At 42.1% G+C, this 24231-nt stretch overlaps 1 protein-coding gene across 1 annotated transcript in view; it reads left to right on the top strand.

Annotated features, from left to right (window-relative positions):
• LOC131223821 (UDP-xylose transporter 3-like) overlaps window positions 1-12566 on the top strand; it is a 69200-nt gene extending 56634 nt beyond the window's left edge. The window contains exon 7 of the mRNA XM_058219330.1: window positions 12045-12566. Coding sequence (XP_058075313.1) covers window positions 12045-12158 — 114 coding nt within the window. The 3' untranslated portion in view covers window positions 12159-12566. The remainder of the gene's footprint in view (window positions 1-12044) is intronic.
• The last annotated feature ends 11665 nt before the right edge of the window (window positions 12567-24231 follow it).

The following is a 24231-nucleotide window of genomic DNA, read 5'->3' as shown; positions in this document are numbered from 1 at the left end:
CCACAAATTACAGGTGAAAATCAATGATTGGCTCTCAGAAACGGGAATATTCAGATAAATGATAGCCCTTGAGTGGGCCTTGTTACTTTTCTTCAGCCAGGTGTAGGGTGGCTTGTGGTGGTACAAGTTCGCTCTTTTGCTTTCTACTCAGTTTGTTGCTTCCCTAGGCACTTATCTGTCTGGTGTTTCACTTGGCTTTGGGGAGGTGTTGGTAGGGTGTCTTGTGATGGTAGAAGTTCGCTCTATTGCTTGCTACCCAGTTGTGTGCTCCCCTTGGGTGTTAATCCGTCTGTTGTTTCACTCGGCCTTGGGGAGGCGTATGGTTTCTCTTGGTGTCTTGTGTTGGTAGAAGTTTGCTTTATTGCTCGTTACAGAGTTGGTGCTCCCCTGTGTGTTAAGCTTTCTAGTGTTTCACTCGGCCTTGGGGAGGTGCTGGTTGCTCTTGGTGTTTTGTGGCAGTAGAAGTTCGCTTGATATCTTGCTACTCAGTTTGGTGCTCCCCTAGGTGTTAATATGTCGGTTGGTTCTCTCGGCCTTAAGGAGGTGTTGGTAGCTCTTGGTGTCTCGTGGTGGTAGAAGTTCCCTCTATCGCATGCTAGGCAGTTTTGTGCTCCCTTAGGTGTTAATCTGTCTGGTGTTTCACGTGGCCTTGGGGAGGTGTTAGTAGTTATTGGTGTTTTGTGGTGGTAGAAGTTCACTTTATTGCTTGCTACCCAGACTGGTGCTACCCTAGGTGCTAATTAGTGTTCGCAATATCGATACTATCGGCCGATATATCAGCTGATATTATCGTTATCGCTGCCCAGCGACACGAAACCCGCACAAAACCACTCAGAAGTTCAAGAAAAAGTAAAAAAAAAATGATTGCATCTCGCGATATATCGTAGGAAATCGCCCCCATTATCATCGATATCGTGAATATCATTGATATTGTAATTACCAAAAAATAAAAAATAAAAAGAATTTAAAGAAATAAAGGGAGGAAAAACTGGATGTGCCGTGATTGGAGGTCGAATTTGGTGGGTTTCGATTTCCCTCTTTCTTTTTTCTTTGGATCCAATGGAGATGCATTGCAACGGAGATTTCGGCGAAGGGATTCCTCCAACCGAGATTTCTGCTAGAGATCGGGAAGATTTGAGATTTTTAGGGTTCCAGAAGCTCCGGAACCCTCTTCCCTCTTTCGAAATGCAGCTTGGAATCCTTTAGAAATCCGATTGCGTACTGAATTACTTGTACGCTTTATCGTACCGATAAAACTCTGTGGGCCCACCGTGAATGTATGTGGTTTATCCATGCCGTCCAACTATTTTTACAGCTCATTTAAGGGGTTGATCCCAAGATTGAAGCATATCCAAAGCTCAAGTGGACCATACCATATGAAACAGTGGGAATAATGATTTCAACCGTTGAAACCTTGTCAGGCCCTACAGTGATGTTTATCTGTCATCCAACCTGTTCATAAGATCACAGAAAACAAGGATGAAGGGAAAACATAAATATAAGCTTGATCCAAAACTTCCGTGGCCCTCAGGTTCAATGGTATATGTTCAATTCAGATTGTTGCCAGTGGTGCGGTCCATTTAAGCTTTAGATACGCTTCAATTTTGGGTTCAAGCCCTAAAATTATCTTTTAAAATGGACGGAAGGAGTGGATAAAATATATAAATCACGGTGGACCCCACGGTGTTTACTAAGTACACAAAATAAAATGCACTGTTAAATCCACCCCTAACTCTCGTGGATTGGTGCTACGTGAGTAACAACTTAGTGGGTGTTACGCTTATTGTAGGGGCCACGTTGATGATATGTTCTAGATCCAATCCATCCATTCGTTTTTATAGCCCATTTTATGATGTTATCACAAAAATCAAACACATTCAAATATCAGGTTGACCACACCACATTAAACAGTGATTAATGAACACTTACCATTAAATGACATGGATCTGCTTAGTTTTTCTGGTGCGGTCCACCCAAGATTTGGATCTGCTTAATTTTTGGAATAATATTCTTAAATTATATGAAAAAATAAATGGACGATCTGGATAAAATATATACGGCAAGGTGGACCCCACATATCCTGTCACAGGATTGGCTGTTGTACCACATAGGTTGTGTGGTGCAAAGACGAGCGCTAACTCTCCTAGTTGTACGAATGGTTGAAAGGAGATCAAAGTCACACGGGCCGCACAATGATGTATTTATTATATCCACCCCGTTCATCTATTTGGCGAGATCATTTTAGATCATTAACCCAAAAAAAAGTCATATCAAAAGCTCAAGTGGACCACACCACAAATAGCCGTAGGGATAATGATTCTCACCATTAAAATGTTTGTAGGGCCCACCATAACATTTATTTTCCATCCAATCTGTTCATATGGTCACACATACTTGGATGAAGGGAGAAAACAAATATCATATTGATCCAAAAATTTTGTGACTCCAAAATGGTTTCAATGGTAGACGTTCAATCCTCCACTACGTTTTGCAGTGTGGTCCAGTTGATAATTGGATCTGCCTTATTTTTTTGTCTCAAGCATTAAGACTAGCTCACAAAATTGATGGGTGGTTTGGATATAAAACATACCTCATGAGGGACCCACAAAACTTGTTAACGTCAACACACTAGGGTGTGTGGTACACCAGCCAATCCACTTTTGCGGATTTCCTGCTAAAGGCCTGTGGATTTCCTGCGAAAGCCTTTGGCAGGAAGTTCCTGTGCTGGAAACCTAGGTGGGGCCACCATAATGTTTGTTAGAAATCTATCCCGTCCATCCGTTTTGTGAGCTCATTTTAGTACTGGGGACCAAAAGTGAGCAGGTTCCAAGACTTGAGTGGGCCACACTAAAGGAAAAGGTGGGTAGGGAAATTCCTACAGTTAAAACCTCCCTGGGTAGACAGTGATGTTTAAATGGTTGAATGCATTAAGGTCCTTTTTAACAATCCATGAAGTTTCCTTGAAAAATTCAACCATTTTCCCAATGTTTCCCCATGTTTCTCAAAAAGTGCGATAAATTACGTGATACAAACGATATATCCCGTGCGATAACCGATACGTATCTGTATCCCAATGGTGCAATACATAGTGCGATACCGATATTTCGAACACTGGTGCTAATCTGTCTGGGGTTTCCTTCGGCTTTGGGGAGGTGTTTGTAGCTCTTGGTTTTTTCCTTTTTCCTTTTTGTGCTGCTTTTTTCATATTTGTTCCTTTGTTTGGCCTGAAAGGGTTTTTCCCTTTTTCCTCATGTAATGTATCTTTTCTTCTTTCGTGTCTTGTAGGGGTCTTGCCAAAAGACAATGACCTGATTTATTACCTGGGAAATCCGCACGTTTGTCATCATTGTCATTGTCAAAATTATTGCTGCCGTCGTCACTTCCATCATTTTCATCATCCTAGTCCTGCACTGTCATCTCCATGGTCGCTATCATCATTGTCATTGTCTTCATCATCATTTCCATTGTCCTTATCATTACATCATTGTTGCCACCATCGTTGTCATCGATGATCATGATCGCCAATGAGTTGATGACCCACAATGTTGGGTGGAGTGGTTGATGGATGGCGGTGAAGAACTGTTCTGCTTTTGGTATTATTACCTGGGAAACTCTTAATTGTTTTTGGTATAATTTTGACCGGAATAGTGCCTTTTCAGGACCTAATTACGTAGGTGAAGAACTTTTCTGCTTCCAATTAAGTCTTCAAAAAGGGTTATTAAGTTCTTAAATTGGAAAAAGTTTGTTCTAGTCCCACTCTTCTTGTTTCGAAACAGTCCCTTAAGTGTGAAGTCGAAAGAAACATTGACAAGAGAGCGTTAAAATGTGGCGTCCAATTTCAGTAAATTGCACCAGATGATGAAACTGGTATGTTGTGGGCAGATCCTATTCCCCATTTCATAATGCACTAATATTTTCAGTTTGTAAACAGCGTTTTAGAAAATGGTTACGATACGGCTGTATTGACCTTCTGTCCTCACTGTTACATGGTGAATCAGCTGATTGGAAAAGAGGGCGCCATATTGACTGATACGGTCTGACATGGGCTGATACAATAATAAAGGCCCTCTTTTCTTTTTCTGTTTCATTTTTTTTTTTTCCTCTTATTGTTTTCACCTTTCTCATTTTAATCCTAGGGGAGGCTTAGAAATTTATTTTAGCATAGATCAAAGGTCAATTTTGAGAATTAAAAGCACATGATTTGAGTGGATTCAAAGAACCAAAGCAGAAGGGACCACTTTGGGAAAATCGGGGAAAATGGTTAAACCATCACTTTTCTTATGTTCTCATCATCTTTTTTGTTGTATTTCAATGAAATGGGGCATAGTGATGTAGGACGGCCTAATCCATCCTTAAATAAATGTGGTATTTGAAAAGGTAGATTTATGCAATCTTTAATAACAAATATATATACAATTAACCTTATACATCATACACTCAAGAAGGAAATAAGGTGAATGTAGCAATGATCATGTCCATCCATCACAAACACGTAGTATTGAACTTTAAAATCTGAATTTAGTTAGATCCGGCGAAAGATAGGACTTTCGTCTTGCAATAGGTCCGTCTAACGATCCAAGTGGATTTTCTAATCCAAAAAATAAGAATTTTTTGGATGGGGAAATCTGGAAAATTCGGAAAAAATTGACGATTCTTCAAATCTAAGGCTTTGGGTATGAGATTCGAAGAAGGTCAAAACATGTAAATGTGGGGATGGAAATCTTTCAAGATCTATTGATTTAAATAAAAAAAGAAACAGGATTGGCTTCTAGATCTAAAGATTTTAGGAGAAAAGGAAGAAAATAGGTTTAAAGAAAATAGTACCTTCAGAAAAGAAAGAAGGAGAGAGAAGTAGATGATGAGAAATCACTTCCCTGGGCCTGACGCCCTCTTCCAACCGCTGGAAGTTGAAGACGAAATCGTTAGAAGCAAAAGTTCTATTTCTTTTCATAAATATAACATAGCATGCTTTAGGTTTAGGGTAAAACACCCTTATAAATTCATAATTACATGAAATGATCAAAATACCTTTACTAAAAAAAAGTTTTTTAAAATTTTTTTTTTTTTTTAAAAAAAAGAAATTCACACAAAAATTGTGTACACACTATCTCAAAACTCGAATAAATCAAATGTTCATAAACTAAATTCAAATCCAAGATGCCGATGGGCCTCGATGGTAACGCCGTGAAGGTGCCGCAATGAAGGTAGGCACGGTCCGATCACACCATCCTCGTGATCCAATGGTCCAAATGTCTCCTTCAAGTAATTTATACATATCACGAACACATGTGTAAGGTCTTCAGCATTTAGAGACCCGACTCGTACCCGTCATCTAACTACATTGACAAGGGTAACGCACGCCTCCTGCGTTGATATACTTTGAATAGCCTGTCGTCCGCATCAACTCCCCTCGGCTAAAAAGAGCTCGACTCCGGCGAGATAAAACTCTTTTGCGTTTCTAACAAATCTGGATCTAGCCTCTGCAACTCCACTTCCGTCAACCATGTACAGTCGGATGATGGTTTGTTCTTCCACTTCACCAAGTACCTCTGAAATCCATCGTCTTAGGTGGAAACAATTTGCTCATCCACAATTCCTTTAATTTCTTCTCTTTTCTCAGGTATAGTAGGCATAGGTTGGGAAGAAAAATCAGAAATTGGCCAATGGTTTGGAATAAAGTTAGGGTCTATGGGATGGCTTAAACAAGGCATTAGATCCTCCACCTTAAATGTTGAACTAATCGCCATGCGAGGTGGAAGAACTATCACATACGCATTGGACCCAATCTTTTTCAGAATCTTACATGGTCCAGCACTGCATGCTTGTAACTCCTTAACGGTACCTTGTGGGAACCGTTATGGCCTTATCCTAACCATTACATAATCACCATCATTAAATTCTTGAATTCTACGATGTAAGTCGGCTGAAATTTTGTATTGTTCATTATTAGCATTTATCTGCCTCCTAATCTCTGCATGCAACTCATAAATGTGATGGGAGAATGCATCGGTTGACTCTGAGGGCCTCCAGGTGATTGACATAGGTAACAAATCTATGGGTAGTCTAGGTTTGTAACTACTAACAATCTTGAATAGACTCATACCTGTAGACCTATTAACTGAACCGTTATATGCAAACTCGGTGACTGACAGGACTAAGTCCCAAGTTTTTTATGTGTTCACCCACCAAACATCGTAGTAGATTTTCGAGACTTTGATTCACGACCTCAATTTGGCCATCAGTTTGAGGATGGTAGGCAGACGAGAACTGGAGTCTCGTACCCATTATGTTCCATAATGTCTTCCAAAAATTGCTAGTAAACTGGACATCCCTGTCAGACACTATGGTCTTAGGTAAACCATGTAATCGAACCACCCCATTAAAGAAAATCTTGGCTATGTTGGACGCATTTGAGGTTTTTGAACAAGGGAGAAAGTGGGCCATTTTTGGAAAACGGTCCACGATCACAAAAATGAAATCGTGCTTTTAATTGTCTTGGGAAGCCCAAGCACGAAATCCATACTGATGTCTTGCTACGGTGCATGTGGCATTGGCAATGGTATATACAATCCAGTGTTCTGCCTCTTTTGTTTTGCCAGTTGACATGTTTAACATTGCCCTAAAATTTTGGCTACGTCTCGCTTGAGACTTGGCCAATAAAATCAATCCTCCACTAGGGCGATAGTCTTATCTAGACCAAAATGGCCAGTTATACCTCTAGCATGAAGCTCCTAAACAAGGAAATCCTGGAGGGAAGTGCAGGGAATACAAAGTCAGTCTCCTTTGAAAAGGAACAATCTTTGAGCATGAACTCACCCGAACTATGCTGGTCACTTAAGAGTGATACATATGTTCTCCCAAAATCTAGACATATGGGATACTCATCTTTCAATTGCTCAAACCCGACAACTTCTACACTCAAGGAGTTGAGCAATGTCACTCTCCTCCTAAGGGCATTGGTTGGTTTGTTCTCGATCCCGGCTTTATGTTTCAGGATAAATGATTTGCCTGAAGAAATGCTACCCACTTGGGATGCCTTAGGTTAAGCTTCTTTTGGGAATTCAAATACTTCAAAGCTTCGTGATTAGAAAACAAGACAAATTCTTACGGTAAAAGATAATGACGCCAATGACGTAGTGACTGCACTACCACATAAAATTATGTCATAGGTGGAATACTTTTGTTTTGCCTCATTCAGTTTCTCACTGAAATAGGCAACTGGATGACCCTCTTGTCTTAATACTCCTCCTATACCTACACCTGAAGCATCACACGCTACTTCAAAGACTTGAGAAAAATCTAGAAGACGCATGATGGGAGCCTCTATCATCTTTCCCTTAATATCTTTGTATGCCTTAGTTGCGACCTTAGACCATATGAACTCCCCATTTTTAATGCAATTAGTAATGGGAGCCATAATAGTGATAAATCTTCAAATGAACTGACGATAAAATGTGGCTAAGCCATCAAGGTTTCTCACATCATGTATGTTCCACGGTTCAGGTTAGTCAACTATGGCCTTGACTTTTTCTGGATCTGTTCGCATCCCTATAGACGACATTATGAACCCTTAGAAAACAACCCTATCAGACAAAAACAAACATTTCTTAAGGTTCGCACATAACCTCTTCGCCTTAAGGACACTACAGACCTGCCTCAAGTGGTCGAGATGTAACTCTTTAGTGGTACTATATATGAGTATGTCATCAAAATAAACCACTAAGAACTTCCCCATGAAGGGTCTCAAAACCTGGGTCATCACACGCATAAAAGTACTTGAGTGTATTAGTCAAGCCAAAGGGCATGACCAACCACTCGTACAATCCATCCTTCGTCTTGAAGGCCTGCCACTCATCTCTTGAGCGTATGCATATCTGGTGATACCCGCTCTTGAGGTCTATCTTGGAAAAAAATGGTGGACATGGCCATCATGTCTAACATATAATCAAGCCTCGGTATCGGAAACTGATACTTGATCGTGATCTTATTAATGACCCTACCGTCCACACACATCCGCCACGTACCATCTTTCTTAGGCGTTAATAGCGTTGATACGGTACACGGACTCATGCTCTCATGGATGAAACCCTTTTGCAAGAGCTTATTTACCTGTCTATGCAACTCTGCATGTCCTGCAAGGTTCATCCTGTAATGAGGAAGGTTGGGTAAACTAGACCCCGGGATGAGATCAATGGCATGTTGGATGTCCTGTATAGGTGGAAGCTCATCCTGTAAATCCTTAGGGAATACATCATTGTACTCCTCTAGAACTGGAGTCACCTTAGGGGGTAACTCTACATGAACCCTGGGTGTAACTTCCCTAGCCATTAGGGCGTGCACCGTCGTATCATCCTCAGTCTCTTTCTCAAACTCTTTTGCATTTATGATATGTAGAGACTTCGGAATAGATTTCCTCTCTTCCTTAACTCACTTGTTTTCACATCCCTAGCCTTGTCCGTGTAGCTCTTGGGTGGCAACAGATTAATCTTAATTTTCTTGCCCTCATGCGTGAATGTACACACATTCAAGTGACCAAAAATCGTGACATCTTTATCGTATAACCACGGCCTCCCTAGAATGATGTGACCTACATCCATAGGTAAAACATCACACCACAACATGTCTTTATATGAACCGATTTGGATGGGGACTAAGCACTGTTGGGACATAGGCATAGAAAACGTGTCAACTCAAGAAACCTTCTAGGGTTGAGGGTGTGGGATGGGCTTCAAACCCAAACGAGTGACTGTGCTAGCTGAGACCACGTTGGTGCAACTGTCACTATGTACGATGACTTTGCGATTTTTGTCACCGCTCTTGATAAACGTGTAGAAAATTGTGCTTCTACGCCAATCATCACTCTCCTTGACCTGCATTAAAGCACATCTAACTACGGCTAGTGGTGCAACCGCTGGTACTTCTTCATAATCACTGGCACCTATCTCTAGGTGATATTCCTCAACTTCATAATCACCCACATCATCCGCATTTTAATTTGACTTGTCTATGACTAAGGCTTTTCTGCGAGTCTTTGCCGTGCACTGGTATGCAAAATGACCTGTACCTCCGCACTCATAGCATCTCAAGTGACTACCACTACCAGGATTGGCACCAAGAACGCCTTTGCCCTTATCATCCTTAGGCTTAAGCGGTGCACTAGCCTGCGCCCTAGGCTGACTTTCAACGTTAGGTTTGGTTGCTTGAAAACCAGATCTAACATTAGAGTCTCGGGACTCAAAGCGTCTTGTGACAAGAGACTTTAGGTAATTCTCTTAACTCCTGTACAACTTGGTAAGCTTGATCCAAGTCACCCATTACATGGGTCATAAGCTCACACTGCAGATCCATGCGAAGACCCAACTTGAAACGCGCCAACGTCACTAAGGGATCCTCCTGAATATCACACCACATTATGTACTCCTCAAATTTTGCAATGTAATTTGCAACCGACATAAATCCTTGGCGTAATGCTTGCCATTGATTTAAGAGCTTTTGACGGTAAGAGAGAGGGAGATATTTTTCCTTTAATAACTCTATCTCTACCCAATGCGCGACCGGGACACCTCCTGATCTCTCGATCCTACACTCCGTATTTGTCCAAAACAATTTAGCTTGACCCACAAGTATCATCTTTGCAAACCACACTTGTCGGTTCTCAGACATCTCATACCATTCAAAATAATGGTCCATGTCCGCTAACCAATCAAGGAATGCTTTTGGGTCAAGTCGCCCATCGAAACTGGGAGCATCTACTTTAACGCTCCTTAAGATCCTCTCATCGACATCATAACGGTCTTGATATTTGACTGCGGGTTGCGGATTTCACGCCATTCCACGGCCTACCCCTCGACCACTTGCTCCACGACTGTACCACAATTTCCTATCTGTTCCTCAACTACTCCCCCTACTTGAGACTGTTCATCCCCTTCAATGTTGGAGATTTCTCTTAGGGATGCTTTTCTCTGATCCATATGAGTATTCGTGTTCCTAGATTATGCCTCAATGACGGCCAAACGTTAGTTGATCGTGTTCATCATCTCAGTCAACTGTTCTATGTTTAAAATAAGGTGTAGACCAAACCCTCTACCAGTCCGAGTGGGCATACACAATAAGACTCAACGTAGGTTTCCTAAAACACGACTCTAGGAGATTGTTTTGACACAAGACTATGGACACTGACGATCTTAACCTTTAGAATGATGCAAATGTGGAAATTTTCAGATCTAGACTTTTAGTATGATGCAAATCTGAAATTTTTAGATCTAGACTCCGTATGCTATGCATGAAATCCTAGAAAAATAAAAATAAAAATCTAGACTCTTGATAACTCTACTTAAGACGACCCAACGCAAGATCCTAGTCTCTGATACCAAAAATTGATGTAGGACGGCATAATCCAACCTTAAATGAATGTGGTATTTGAAAGGGGCTGATTTATGCAATCTTTAACAATAAATTAAAAAAATCAACCTTATACATCATAAACACAAGAAGGAAATAAGGTGAATGCAATAATGATTATGGCCATCCATCACAAACACGTAGTATTGAACTTTAAAATCTGAATTTAGTCGGATCCAGTGAAAGATAGGACTTTCGTCTTGCAATAGGTCCGTCTAATGATCCGAGTGGATTTTTTAATCCAGAAAATAGGAATTTTTTGGATTGGGAAATCTGGAAAATTCAGAAAAAATTGACGGTTCTTCGAATCTAAAGGCTTTGGGTAATGGGATTTGAAGAAGTTCAAAATATATAAATGTGTGAATGAAAACCTTCCAAGATCTAATGATTTAAATAAAAAAGAAACAAGATCGGCCTCTAGATCTAAAGATTTTAGGAGAAAAGGAAGAAAATAGGTTTAAAGAAAGCAGTACCTTGAGAAAATAAAGGAGACAGAAGTAGAGGATAGGAAATCACTTCCCTAGGCTTCACGCCCTCTTCCAATTATTGGAAGTTGAAGACGAAATCGTTATAAGTAAAAACTTTTTTTTTTTCCTTTTCATAAACATAACATAGCATGTTTTAGGTTTAAAGGTAAAACACCCTTATAAATTCGTAATCACATGAAATGACTAAAATACCCTTACTAGAGATCTAACGGTCCGATCACACCATCCTCGCGATCCAACGGTCCAAATGTCTCTTTCAAGCAACTTACATATGTCACGAACACATGTGTAAGGTCTTCAACCTCTAGAGACCCGACCTGTGCCCGTCATCTAACCACATTGATACAGGTAACACACGCCTCTTGCGTTGATATACTTTGAATGGCCTGGTGTTCGCATCACATAGTCCACCAAATCATGCTTGATTTGTGTTTGATTAAGGCCTAATTGGTTGACTTTTAGTAGGTCATGCTGATGGACAACATTATTATCAAAGGATAGTCCGATACCTGATTAAATACATGTATGAATAGATAGGGAAAAAAAAAAAAAAAGAAGAAGGATAGATTATGGTGTTTTACCTTTTTTTTTTTCCTATTTTTTCGATAATTTTTTGAAATTTTGGCGAAAAAAAAAATAGTGGTTGTGTTTGATATGCCTCGTGTCATATCGTTTTTGGGCCCAGCCTATATGCCTCACAATACCAATAATTAAAACCTGGTGTCTTGCATGTACACCATCATACTTTAATTTCCTTTCATTCATGACAAAATTTCCTGCTGCACAAGATAAAAGGAGAATTCTCTGAAGGGTTTGTCTGCTGGGCAAATTTGAAAGTGCAGAACAGTACTATTCCCCACAATTTTTCCGGATCTTGGCAGGAGGTCTTCAATAGAGCCTGAAATTGGGTTATTGCTTGCATTCTGATTTTTAAAGTTTTTCACAATTGTAATAGGGTTTCTTTGGCCTCATCCTGGGGGCCTGGTGCTGCCCTTTTTGTTGGATGATTTCTCATCATCCTTTTTTGGCTGTCGTTGAACCTTTTAGCCCCTTTTCTTTAGTAACATCTAGTTGCCTTTCAAAAGGAAAAAAAAAAACATTTCATGCTGCACTCATCTATGCTGAGTCTGTTTTTTAATTTTTTAAACTTGAAAGGAAGCTGAAGCCGATCCTCTACTGATGGTTGAAAATGGAGCCGCTGTTGTTGCTGATGGAGTAATTGTCCCGAAAGCCCCAGGTTGGGCTGCAGACAAAGATCTTCATGCATGAAACCTACTCAACTCTTATCAAATCACAGGTACCAAAGAAAATCGGCAGATAGAACCATCCCGAATCGTTCAAAAGTAAAACGCGCAGATGGGCCGTGTCTACAAATGTTTGCGGTCTGATTCCTCAGGATCTGAGTGACTTTATAAAGCTAGAATTCTGTGAGTTGAAAGAAATGCATTTGTTTTCATTGGCAGTTTTGCTTCAAGCAATTTAAATCCGTGCTGTTCTTATTAGGCCGAAAGAAAGAAAAGGATGGTTTGTTAGGCTTCTTTAATTCATTCTTGATATAAGATTAATTCCTTTGTTGTTGGGAAACCATTGAAGATATGGTTTTGTATCTGTTAAAAGGGTATATGAATAATGGGTTTTGAGTAATTCTAGTAGGGACATTTGCCCTTTTCTGTGGAAGGAAGCGATGCTCAAGAGTATCTAAAGCTGGTTATCAAGCAGTATTGGTAAAACCGGCACACAGGTATGAGATCTGGAATGTTCTTCTTTTCGGTCATGGGCCACACACCAGAAATCATGCTATATTAAGATGATCCTAGCCACCGACTGTTCAAGATTCTTTTGCATGTTAGTTGCTGACTGTTGGTTGGATTTTACTTCCTGATTGGAGTCTCTCAAAAGTCATCCACTCAGTTACCTACCATGCCGTCATGAGTATTGGGTTATGCGCCATCCACGGCAATGGCACGGCCTTAAAAGGAACAGTTTGGATCTCGTATGTTTGTACCACATGTACAGAGTGCTAGGACTGTGTATTGAATTTATAACTATTTTGGACATCAGATCATCAGATCATTGGCATGCGCCTGGCAAGTTGTAGATATGCTTTACATTTAGCTTGAATTAAACTGTCCGTGTCATAGGTCGCACTTTAGACTGGTAGAAAACTAAACGAGGGGGCTATGCCAGACCACAACCAGAATGTCACTGCTCCCAAACATTAAAGACAATCACTCGCATGACTTTCTCTGGGTGCACGGTATGTAGGCATTCACAGAAGTCCATAAATAGTCCAAAGCTCTCCAATGGATGCAGTGATTTTTTGCGGTAATCAGAGGACAATAAATTCCGGGCTGGCTAATCGGCTACCTGTTGCCACCGCATGGTTAAACCTATGATGCCAATCGAGATGTCTAACGGCTAATGAAAACATCAAAATATTCTCTCTAACCTCCAGTGATTTCAATACATTTTGTATCAAACACTAGCATATTAGGAAGTGCTTTAAATATACATTTTGTATCAAACACTAGCATATTAGGAAGTGCTTTAAATATCAGAAGCTTGCAAAGCGAACATATGCACTTGCTTTTGAACTCTACAACCTAACAATGCCTTAACCTTTCTCTATGTAGGTTATCGACATCACTGAGAAAGTAAATCAAAAGGCATCCAATGATCATGAATAAATATTTGTGGTAGTCAACTACTCACGAAGTGGTTGGAGTTATTGTCTTACACTACCATTATAGCATTTTTTGTGGTGAATTTAATAAAGAACAACATCATCAATCGTTACAGAGTTCTACATGCCATTATCACCATTATCATAGACAGCATGACTCCCTTTGTAAATCAGAAGGTAAATGATTTCCTCGAGTAGTTCACGATCCACAGGCACAAGTCCAGCCCCTACCACCCACAAATAAATGGTGGAATTGAGGCTGCAAAGAAGATGCTCATCTGCATACACGAGAAGATGGTAAAGACTTGCTGTGACTAGTAAAAAATGTTTTCATGTCCTTTATGCCTGTCGGACAGACAGCCGTACGGGCCACGAATGATGTCACACTTTTTTAGTTAACATACTGAATGGAAGTGGTCCTACTGGTCAAAGTTGAAATTCCATCATTGTGAATATTGATGGAGAGTGAAGTTGAAGAAGGCAAGTGATAGCAAAGCTTGATACAATTAGTTGCATCTGGTAGATGAGAAACACATGCAGACATTGAGTCACAATGTTATTAGAAAAGAATTGATTGGGCTGGGTCTGGAGAAGGGGCTTCATGGCAAGAGACACATTTTACCAATGCACTTGCTGGTTCTTAATGGCAATTCACTCAAATGGGATAGCCCACCTGTTGTCCAAGAAGTGCTTCCAAGAGGCGCCATCTGTCTCACCAATATGAGGGGCGAAAAGCCCATCAATGTCAATCAAATGAACCCATCAACGTCAATCATAAGAAAGTCTATCATAGATAGGCCAACTTGGCAACGTCAGTGGGTATGACCATGAAGCCATGACTAGTAGAGAAAAAGGAGGTAAAAAAGAAGAAGAAGAAGAAAAATAGCTCATGTGAAGGAAAAGGGCGTGAAAAATCTAAACAATCAAACCTAGAAGCACATTTCCAATAATTTTAAAAAACACCAACTCCTTCCTCAAGATGCCTGAGTTCCTGCTTAAGATGTTTTGTGGTCATGACTGGGACAGAGGTGGAAAAGTTGCCACCTTTTCGGCTAGGAAATGAAGGAACCTCATCTCCCATCGTCTCTTTACGTAAAAATCAAAGAAAAACAAAAGTATGCATAAGTAGAGTGGGTAAAGTGCAAATCCGAAGGGGTATTTCAAGTAAAAACAACTAGTATATGCATCGGCCTAATGAAAATTCGAAAGGAATTTAGGGTAAAAAGACATAGCTGCTAGGGCCAAACAAGATCAAGTACTTAGAATACAATGAAAACTCGAAAGAATGCCATGAGAAAAAATGACGAGCAAACTGGACATAGCGAAAATTTTAAAGGGCATTTAGGATAGAAATGGTCAAAGATGAGAGAGAGAGAGAGAGAGAGAGAGAGAGAGAGAGAGAGAGAGATTAAAAAGCCATGAAACATAAATCCAGGCGAATAATACCAGCAATGCACAAAGGCGGCTACCACATTCAGGGTCTCTTTTAAACTCTACTAAGCGTAAGGGCAGATTTCCAATATGTACCACTCGTAGGGATTGAAGCCCCAGTGATGGACTCGAAAACCAAGAATTGAAAATGGCTGAGTCAAGTCTCTAATTCCGGCACTTATAGGCATTAGAAGTCCAAAATCCACATGCAAACAAACATGCCCTGAGAAGCAATCCATAATTTACACAAAATTTCTTTCACTTCATAAAAGCCATAAATTTTAGAAATAGAATGTTAAAAATATAAAACCTTGGGAAATAGGTAGATGGTTTAAATATAACAAAATAATAAAACCTTCATGCATGTTAGGTCCTCTAACTTTCCTCCACTCTTGCTCATCTACCTTCTTACTAAGGCGCTCCCTCTCCTCCCGCAGTTATGGGAGTTTGGCCATGCCAGGCCCACCTCTTGAAAGCTGCTCCTAAAAGATGCCTATCTGGTCTTAGTTAACTCTTGCAAAGTAAAGTCAAGTGTGACACCTCAGATAGTAGATGACCATACGTTGATACCAGAAGGTCAAGATAAATATACAGGCTCGTTTCGGGAATCGCCTTAGACTCTATGGAGGCAGTTGAAGAAGCGCTCAAGTCATCACTATCTGAGCCAACATCCTCCAATTGAGCTGGCACACAAGAGCCTGACTAGCAACCTTACTAATAATAGGCCTCCATGGCCGGAAGGCGTGTAGGATATCTCCAACCCCAAACAGAGTGTGTGCATTTTGGGGAAAGACAATATGGCCAACCCTAAAAACGGTGAAGGAAAATCCGAGATCTCGCTCTCAGTTAAGACTGCCAATCAAGTGCTAAAGGCAATAAAGTAAATTCTCTCCACCATATATCAGAAGTAAAGGTTGAGAGTCATCGAGCAAGGGGGCCACTACCCGCCACCAGAGGAAGAGAATCGAAAATGGAGGACGATCCATCTCAGTTGAGTTTTGAGTTTCTTAAATTTTAATTGACTAACATCCGCTACGTTCATCAGGTGAGAATCATCTCACGTTTGCCAAAAGATCAGCCTGTTAATGGAAGTCATATGAGCCACACAAACGGCAACAATGCACTCCTAGAACCTTCTAGTTCATGATATGTGGACGGCTCAAGTTTTGTATCATCAGGCTATATATATATATATATATATATATATATAATGATGATGATGATGATGAATGGGCTTGATAAAATATACACCTTGAAATTGTGTAGAATGGGATATCACGATTACATGTGGAAGCTTGTCGGAGCTAAGGTGTCACGCCCCAAATTCGGAAACCGGACTCACAAAATTTTCGATCGCCGAATCCGACACCGACAGCCTCCGTGGTGCCCCATTCTCGGCTCCTGACACCCATATACCAGGTTTCGATCTTTGGATCCTACAAGGAGGATTTCTATGCATAAGTCTGCTTTATAATCAGTATACCCAAGATCATAACCCACCAATAATAATCACAGGAACATCATTACAAAATTCACTAAAAAATAAAAACTTTTACAATATAATGCGTATAAGAAAGAAACAATGGCTAATAATCAGAACTCTAAAAGAACCCTCTACTGCACGCTCCTGCTCCTGCACTGCTACAGCTTAGCGTCACCTGCATATATCAATCGTACATAAGCTTATAAAAAGCTTAGAGGGTGGTGTAAGTGTATGCAGGATATGTGCCAAGTATGCAATATCAGAGTATGCAGAATATGCTGGCAAGACCATGAAAACCATCGGCCATACCAAGGCTATACAATATAGGGCATGAAATGCCATCAGCCAACACAAGGCTATGCAATACAACCCATGAGTACTAACCACCATGCCAAGGCAATGCGATGACAGGCCTACATAGCTAAATGCCATATGCAAGGTGCAATGCATTCATGCTAGTGCTCATATCCAATCCACATATCAATACAGTTCTTCTCTAGAAAATCATCAGGGTCAAATACACTCCACACAAACTGCCGCTCTCCCTAGTCACGCAGCCCAGCGAGTATAAGAGACCTCACTACTCGCCTGTCCAGTAGTCAGCCAATCTACCCGACACATCGATAGCGGACCTATTTGTGAGCTGGTTAAACTCAGCCTAGCTTACAGCACCCTCACTCAGGCGGGTAAGGCCACACCCCCTTCCAACTGACCACAACATAGTGGGAGACACGGCCTCATGGTATTGACACTGGCACTCATATTTCCACTCGGTCTAGACATTGAAGCATTTTCTGGTACCAAAAAGGTTCTGAAATTTTCACCCAAGGACATCCTACGTGCCCATGGTGTTAGAACCAACATTTGCGGTGTCCAAATTTGGCCACCCACGATGTGACTATGGAGGCTACGACCCTGATGTCGCTAGGGCGTATAATATCTGTGCCATGCAAATATTAGATGCATGAATCATACCAATCAACCATGCATCAGTCCTATGCATCCAGCACTCATGTGTGGAAACTCCACCACTCTAGGAGTCCCATAAAACAGTCCGCCCAATGGCATAAAACAGTCTGCCCAATGGCATATATCATGATCAATCACTCCTCAATCCAAGCATACATATGATGCACATGGGAATGAATCATGAAGATGAACCACGAATGACATGCGGTGATGATGTGCTCTCCTCTAAGTAAGGTTGGGTCTAGGTACTTAGACTATTCTACAAGTCAAGGTAAATGCACAACCACTAGTAGGGGCCCAACTATTTGGGTTAGCCCACTAGGACTAGGTAAACAACACAATGGGGTGTAATAGATGAGAATGAGCCTAACAAAGGGGCCTATATGGGTACGCAATGTGGACATTTAACCACCATTGTCCCCTATAAGGCGGCCCAATAAAGAAACTAGAAAACAAGGCTTAAGGCCCGGATACAACTATGAAAACTAAATGGGCAGCAATACATGTCATTATATATCTCATGATGGGCCTCAAGGAATGGCCCAAAGCCTACATACATCCATATAGGCCAATGGGGCAACCATGGCCCAAGGCATACATCAACATAGGCTAATGGGGCAACCATGGCCCAAGTCTCAATGGCCACTGAATCCATGCATTATGATGGGCCTAATGGGCAGCCCATATGCCCAAAGTACATAGCCAATGGTCAATCCAATATTCATCAACATGGCCTTACAAATTAGCCCAAAAACTGGATAATATATATATGGGCAACAAAGATCCATTCTTACACTTCAAATCAGGCTTACAGCCAGCCCATAGGGTCCATTATACAAAGTGGGCAGCCCATACATCAATCTAGGCTCAAGGTTGGGCATCTAGCCCATCTAGGCCTATTTGGACATCCCAAAAATCTGAACTATTTGGTCCTCAATAATCAACCAAAGGTGGGCCTTACAAGGCATACAAGGATTCTAATAATATGAGGAAATCATGAACAAGGTGGGCATGAAAAGCACCTTCCATCTGATGGGCCACCTAACTTCAAAATACCCAATTACAAGTAGAATTTTCTAAGGCATTACTGGACATTTAGCCCACCCAGCTTCTTGGGCCTGCTGGAGTCTAGTAAATTATAAATCTAAGTAAAATAGAATTCTCAAGGTGGCCCATACATGTGAAAGTGGGTCCCACCAGATGGAATGTGTAGATACCATAGAAAATACAAGGTGGGCCTGCTACTGGACAAAAGTCCAGCAACACCCAAAATCACTAGGGCTGTCCCATGAGCCTAGACGGCTGGCCTCTAAAGAGTGCTCAAGGTGGGCCCCACTAGGGACGTCCCACTAGGGGTGGGCCATGTCTAAGTGGGCCACACTGAGATGGAAGGACTGCAGGATGAAGCACATCATCATGGTGGGCCTAAAAGCTGGGGACGCCCAGCCCCTGCTGGATGTCAACCCAGCTGGAATGTCCAGCAGGGCTGCTAGCCCAGCAATGATAACCCCCAAATGGGGTGGTCTGGATGGCCCATATGCACATGAAGTGGGTCCCAGCAAGGTGGGCCACAAGAAGGGTAAGTTAGGGATCCATTAATACATGTTTTATCAGTTAACAAAAATGGATAGCAAGGTTGAATTAAAAATTCTGCTGCAGAAACTATGGCTGTCCCTAACTTGGACACCCAATGGGGTGGGCCCAGGCCTTCTAATCAAGGGGAAAAAGGGTGGAATACATGATTTTATAAAGGAACATCAAATGGGGTCCACAAAAGTGGCCCATCATCCCCAAGGTACCTGTAGAAATTTATGATTTCCATAATATATGGGCCTGCTGGACAATCCAGAAACTTCGACCATCCAGCCCTCTTGGGCCTATCCCATGGACTCCAATCAAGGGCCAGATGAGGTGGGATTTAACATACATCAAGGTGGGGTCCACACCTCAAAGAAATGTCCAAGAAATCAGGGAGAAAAGATCCATAAACAGGGCTTGCATTGCAAACATTTCAGCAACATAAAAATTCCAGCAATTTAGACAGCAACATGTTGATGTCCAGACCAGCCCAAGAGATGAATAATAGGGGAATAAATCACAAATTCCTTAAGGTAGGGTCCACCTAGATGGGTCACACAACTCTCAAACCCAAGCCCCTTCCAAGATAAGCCATAAAATTAGGCCCAAAGGCCGTCCAAATCATGCCAACAAAATAGGGCAACAAGGTTGGGCCTGGACGTCCAGCAACTTGGGCCTGAATGTCCCAACAACTTGGAGGTCTGGTAACATGGCACATCAGGTGGGCCACACATACATCAGATCCACATCAGAGAAAGGGAAGAAAAGACAGAGAAAGGACACAATCCGGCCATAGGGAGGGCTCCGCCACTATGAGCCCTCCATAATCAAGGAATCAACATGTACATGCAAGATGAACAAGGGTCCCATGCATGCATGGGCCCTACAAATCAACATCTAAGGTGGAGATGCCATCCCCACCAAGGATCTAGGGTCTAGATGACCTAAAGACTATAGATCAAAGAGAAGAATCATCAAGATGGGGTCCATGGAGGATGGCCCCATCAAGACATCGTGCATGCAAATGGTGGGCCAATGGCCACACCCAAGGAGTTATGTAGGACCTCCACCATTGATTGATGGGTCCTACACTCTCCACATGAAGCAAAAGAAAGATTTATAAAGGAAAAACAATGAAACCTATCCTAGATGCTCACCCACCTAATGGATCTCCACCAAACTTCAACACCAAGCTCCTTAGGTACCAAGGGATGAAGATGTATAGGTGAGATGATGTTCCAAGGGCTAGATGATGAGAGATTAGGATGAAATGTAGCTAGAAATGGAGGAGAAAGGTTAGACGTTGGGTCTCTTCCAAGGGAGAGAAGATGGAGAAAATGAGGGAGAAAGAGGAGGGAAAGAGAGATGTAAGGGAGGAATGATGAGATTTACTAGGGAATGGGGAGATGTAGCATGAAAAGCTGAATTTTCTAGAGAAAGGAGGCCTTGGTTAGAGTAAGGCATGATGGTTTTCTAGAGAATGAGGCTCATGATTGCCTAGGTTAGAGAAAACTCATAATAGCTAGCAATGTAGGGTGAAGGTATAAGCTAGGTAATAGGTTAGGTTAGGCACTTAGGAAATGATGACTCCTAGGGTGGGCCTTGCTACCTAGGGAAATGTGCACATTCCCTAAAGTGGGTCCCACATCAAATCAAGGGCTCAAATAATATAACGGGTACATCTTTTGATCTACCCATCGAATTGCCGCACGAGACGCGACGTTGGAACCGTGGCGACGATGCGATTGTAATGGCGTAAGTTTCAGGTTAAATTAGATCGGGTTTGCAGGACGGAACTCAGGGATAATCGCAAATACAATCTACAGGTCGCAGGTCACTGGAATTCGACCAGGAGGACCGCGGGACCTATCAGAATAGAATGGATACTAGATGCAAGCCTCACAGCTCTCCCCTCATAACAAAAAATTTTATCCTCGAAATTTACCATAACCAGGATAAAACAAGGGAAGGAAGACAAATATATATCAATCAATACATGACAAGGCAATACATGATATACAATCAATCAATACAAACAATCACTCAATAAACAGATGGGGATAACGCTCCTAAATCTCAGCCTCGTGCTCTCAAGATGCCTCTACCTCAGAATGGTGACCCTACTGAACCTTCACCAAAGGAATGACCTTGGTCCGGAGGACCTGCTCCTTCCGATCAAGGATGGAATCGGCTGCTCAATATAAAAAGCATCCTTGCGGACCTCAAGAGGCTGCCAGTTAATAACAGGAATGATGTCTGATCCACACTTTCGTAACATTGAGACGTGAAAAATATTGTAGATACTAGACAACTCAAAAGCCACGGAAAGCCTATAGGTTACGGCGCCTACGTGTTCGGTGATCTCGAAAGGTCTAATGAATCTCGGGGCAAGCTTGCCCTTTGCTCCAAATCGAACCACGTCCTTTATGGGCGAGACCTTGAGATATACCCTGTCCCTAACTACAAACTCCAAGGGACGACTTCGACAGTTTGTAAAACTCTTCTGCTGGCTCTGAGCTGTGTGCATCTGCTGCCTGATAATGTCGATGACATTCGACATATGCTGCATAAGCTCGTGACCTAGAGACACCACCCTTCAACCTCAGTCTAACAACTAGGAGATTTACACGGTTTGCCATATAGTGCCTTAAAAGGAGTCATGCCAATGGTCGCCTGATAACTATTATTGTATGCGAACTCGGCTAGGCGCAAATGCTCATCCTAGCTACCCGCGAAGTCGATCACACAAGCTCTGAGCATATCCTCAAGAATCTGGTTGACCCTCTCGGTCTGCCCATCGGTCTGTGGATGATATGCGGTACCGAGCTGCAAAATAGACCCCATTGCCTGCTGAAAGCTCCTCCAAAACTGAGACATAAACCTAAGGTCTCGGTTTGAAATGATCGAAACCGGAACGCTGTGCAGTCTTACTATCTTCTCAATGAATATCCTCGCAAGCCGATCCAAAGGTCAAGATGCACGAATAAGAATGAAATGCGTCGACTTCTTCAGACGATTGACGACAACCCAAATGTCGTCATGACCGCGCTGAGTCCTCGGCAAGCCCATGATGAAATCAGTCGACACGTACTCCTACTTCCACAACGGAAAGCTCAATAGCTGCAAGGGACTAGGGGTTCTCTTGTGATCGGACTTGACATGCTGGCACATGTCACACTCGGGCACAAAGCCAGCAATCTGGTGCTTCATCCTCGACTAAAAATACTGCCTCCTCATGTCGCGTTACATCTTCGTGGAGCCCGGGTGGATAATAAGTCATGGTCGGTGTGCCTCGGTCATCAGATCTCTACGCAACTCTTGCACGTCCAGAATACACAATCAACCTCTGAAACGAAGTCCACCATCAGAACCAATCTTCCAATTGGACTACTCCACGGATGCAGCCTTTGCTTGGTAACCCTGTAACGACTCATCTGTCTACTGAACCTCGATCACCCTTGCGATAAGAGAGGGTTGAATCGACAAGCTTGATAGCTGAACAATAGAAGAATGTAGACCAAACTCAAAGTCGCACTCTGCAACATCATCGAGCATCTTCTACCCTTGGACTATCATCTTGCCATAAAAATCCGTGGCTGACGGCTGAGTGCATCTGCCACCACATTTAGCTTACTCAGGTGAAATAGAAGATCAAAATCATAGTCCTTCATGAGCTCCATCTAGTGCCTCTGTCTCATATTCAACTTCGACTGCGAGAATAGATATTTCAAGCTCTTGTGGTCAGAAAAAGGTCAAACCTCACCCTATAAAGATAATGCCTCTACACCTTCAGTGTGAAGACAACTGCTGCCAACTTCAGATCATACGTGGGGTAGTTCAGATCATGAACCTGGAGCTAGCGAGACGCATAAGCTACTTGTTTCCCATGCCACATCAGGACAACACCCAAGTTAACTCTAGAGGCATCGGTAAAAACAATAAATCTATCACTCCCAGAGGGAAGAGTGAGGACAGGAGTGGACGTGAGGCAGTCCTTCAGCTCCATAAATGCCTGCTCACAAGCGTCACTCCACACAAACTTGATGCCCTTCCGAGTCAACTTGGTTAACAGTACTGCAATGCTGGAGAATCCCTCGATGAATTGCCGATAATATCCTGCCAGAGCAAGAAAATATGGATCTCGAACGCGTTCGTGGGCTTGCCCCACTGACGTACTGCACCAATTTTCGAGGGATCCACAACAACACCCTCCCTCGTCACCACGTGATCAAGGAACTTCATCTCCTCCTACCAGAACTTGCACTTCTCCAGCTTCATATAGAGCTGGTGGGGACGGAGGGTCTCCAACATAATCTGCAAATGCTGCTTGTGGTCCTCACGGGTCCTCGAATAGATCAGAATGTCGTCGATGAAGACTACAACAAACTAATCGAGGTAAGGACGGAAGACCTCGTTCATCAACTGCATAAAGATGACAGGCGCATTGGTTAGTCCGAAGGACATGCCCTAAAACTCAAAATGATCATAGCGTGTCCAGAAGGCTGTCTTCAGAATGTCCTCCTCTCGGACCCGAATCTGATGATAGCCAGACTGCGGGTCAATCTGTGAAAAGAACTGTGCACCCTTCAGTTGGTCAAATAAATTATTGATCCTTGGGAGTAGGTATTTGTTCTTAATCGTGACCCAGTTGAGCTCGCGGTAATCCACGTAGAGCCTTAATAAGCCATCCTTTTTCTTCACAAATAATACTGGGGCTCCCCACTCTGAATTACTAAGACAAATAAAGCCTAACTCCCCCAACTCGTCAAACTGCTGATGAAGCTTCCGTAACTCCATTGGTGCCATATGATATGGGGCCTTCAAGATAGGCGTGGTACCGGGCAAAAGATTAATCTGAAACTCCACATGCCGGCCCGACGACAACCCCGGAATCTCCTAGAACATGTCGGGGAAATCAAAGACGACCGGCAACTGGTCGATACTGACAGCTATAGACTCCTCAACTGTTAGTGCTATGGTTTCTTGCTCCTTTGATTGTCAAATTTTATAGTGCCAAAACCTCATTCTGTTTCTTGTACAACACATTGATATATATGTTTAAGACAATGCATCACACGTACAAGGACAATGCTTTAAGTCAAGAACAAAGATCTACTTCAAGAAATGCAAGATTAAGTACATTATTCACTACTTTAAGCTTCAAAGGTCAATACATTGAAAGTCATGTAAACTGTTCA

The sequence above is a fragment of the Magnolia sinica genome, chromosome 13 (genome assembly GCF_029962835.1).
Source record: "Magnolia sinica isolate HGM2019 chromosome 13, MsV1, whole genome shotgun sequence".
NCBI classification, from domain to species: domain Eukaryota; kingdom Viridiplantae; phylum Streptophyta; class Magnoliopsida; order Magnoliales; family Magnoliaceae; genus Magnolia; species Magnolia sinica.
Note: the sequence above shows the minus strand (reverse complement) of the source record. Positions and strands in the feature narration are given on the sequence as shown.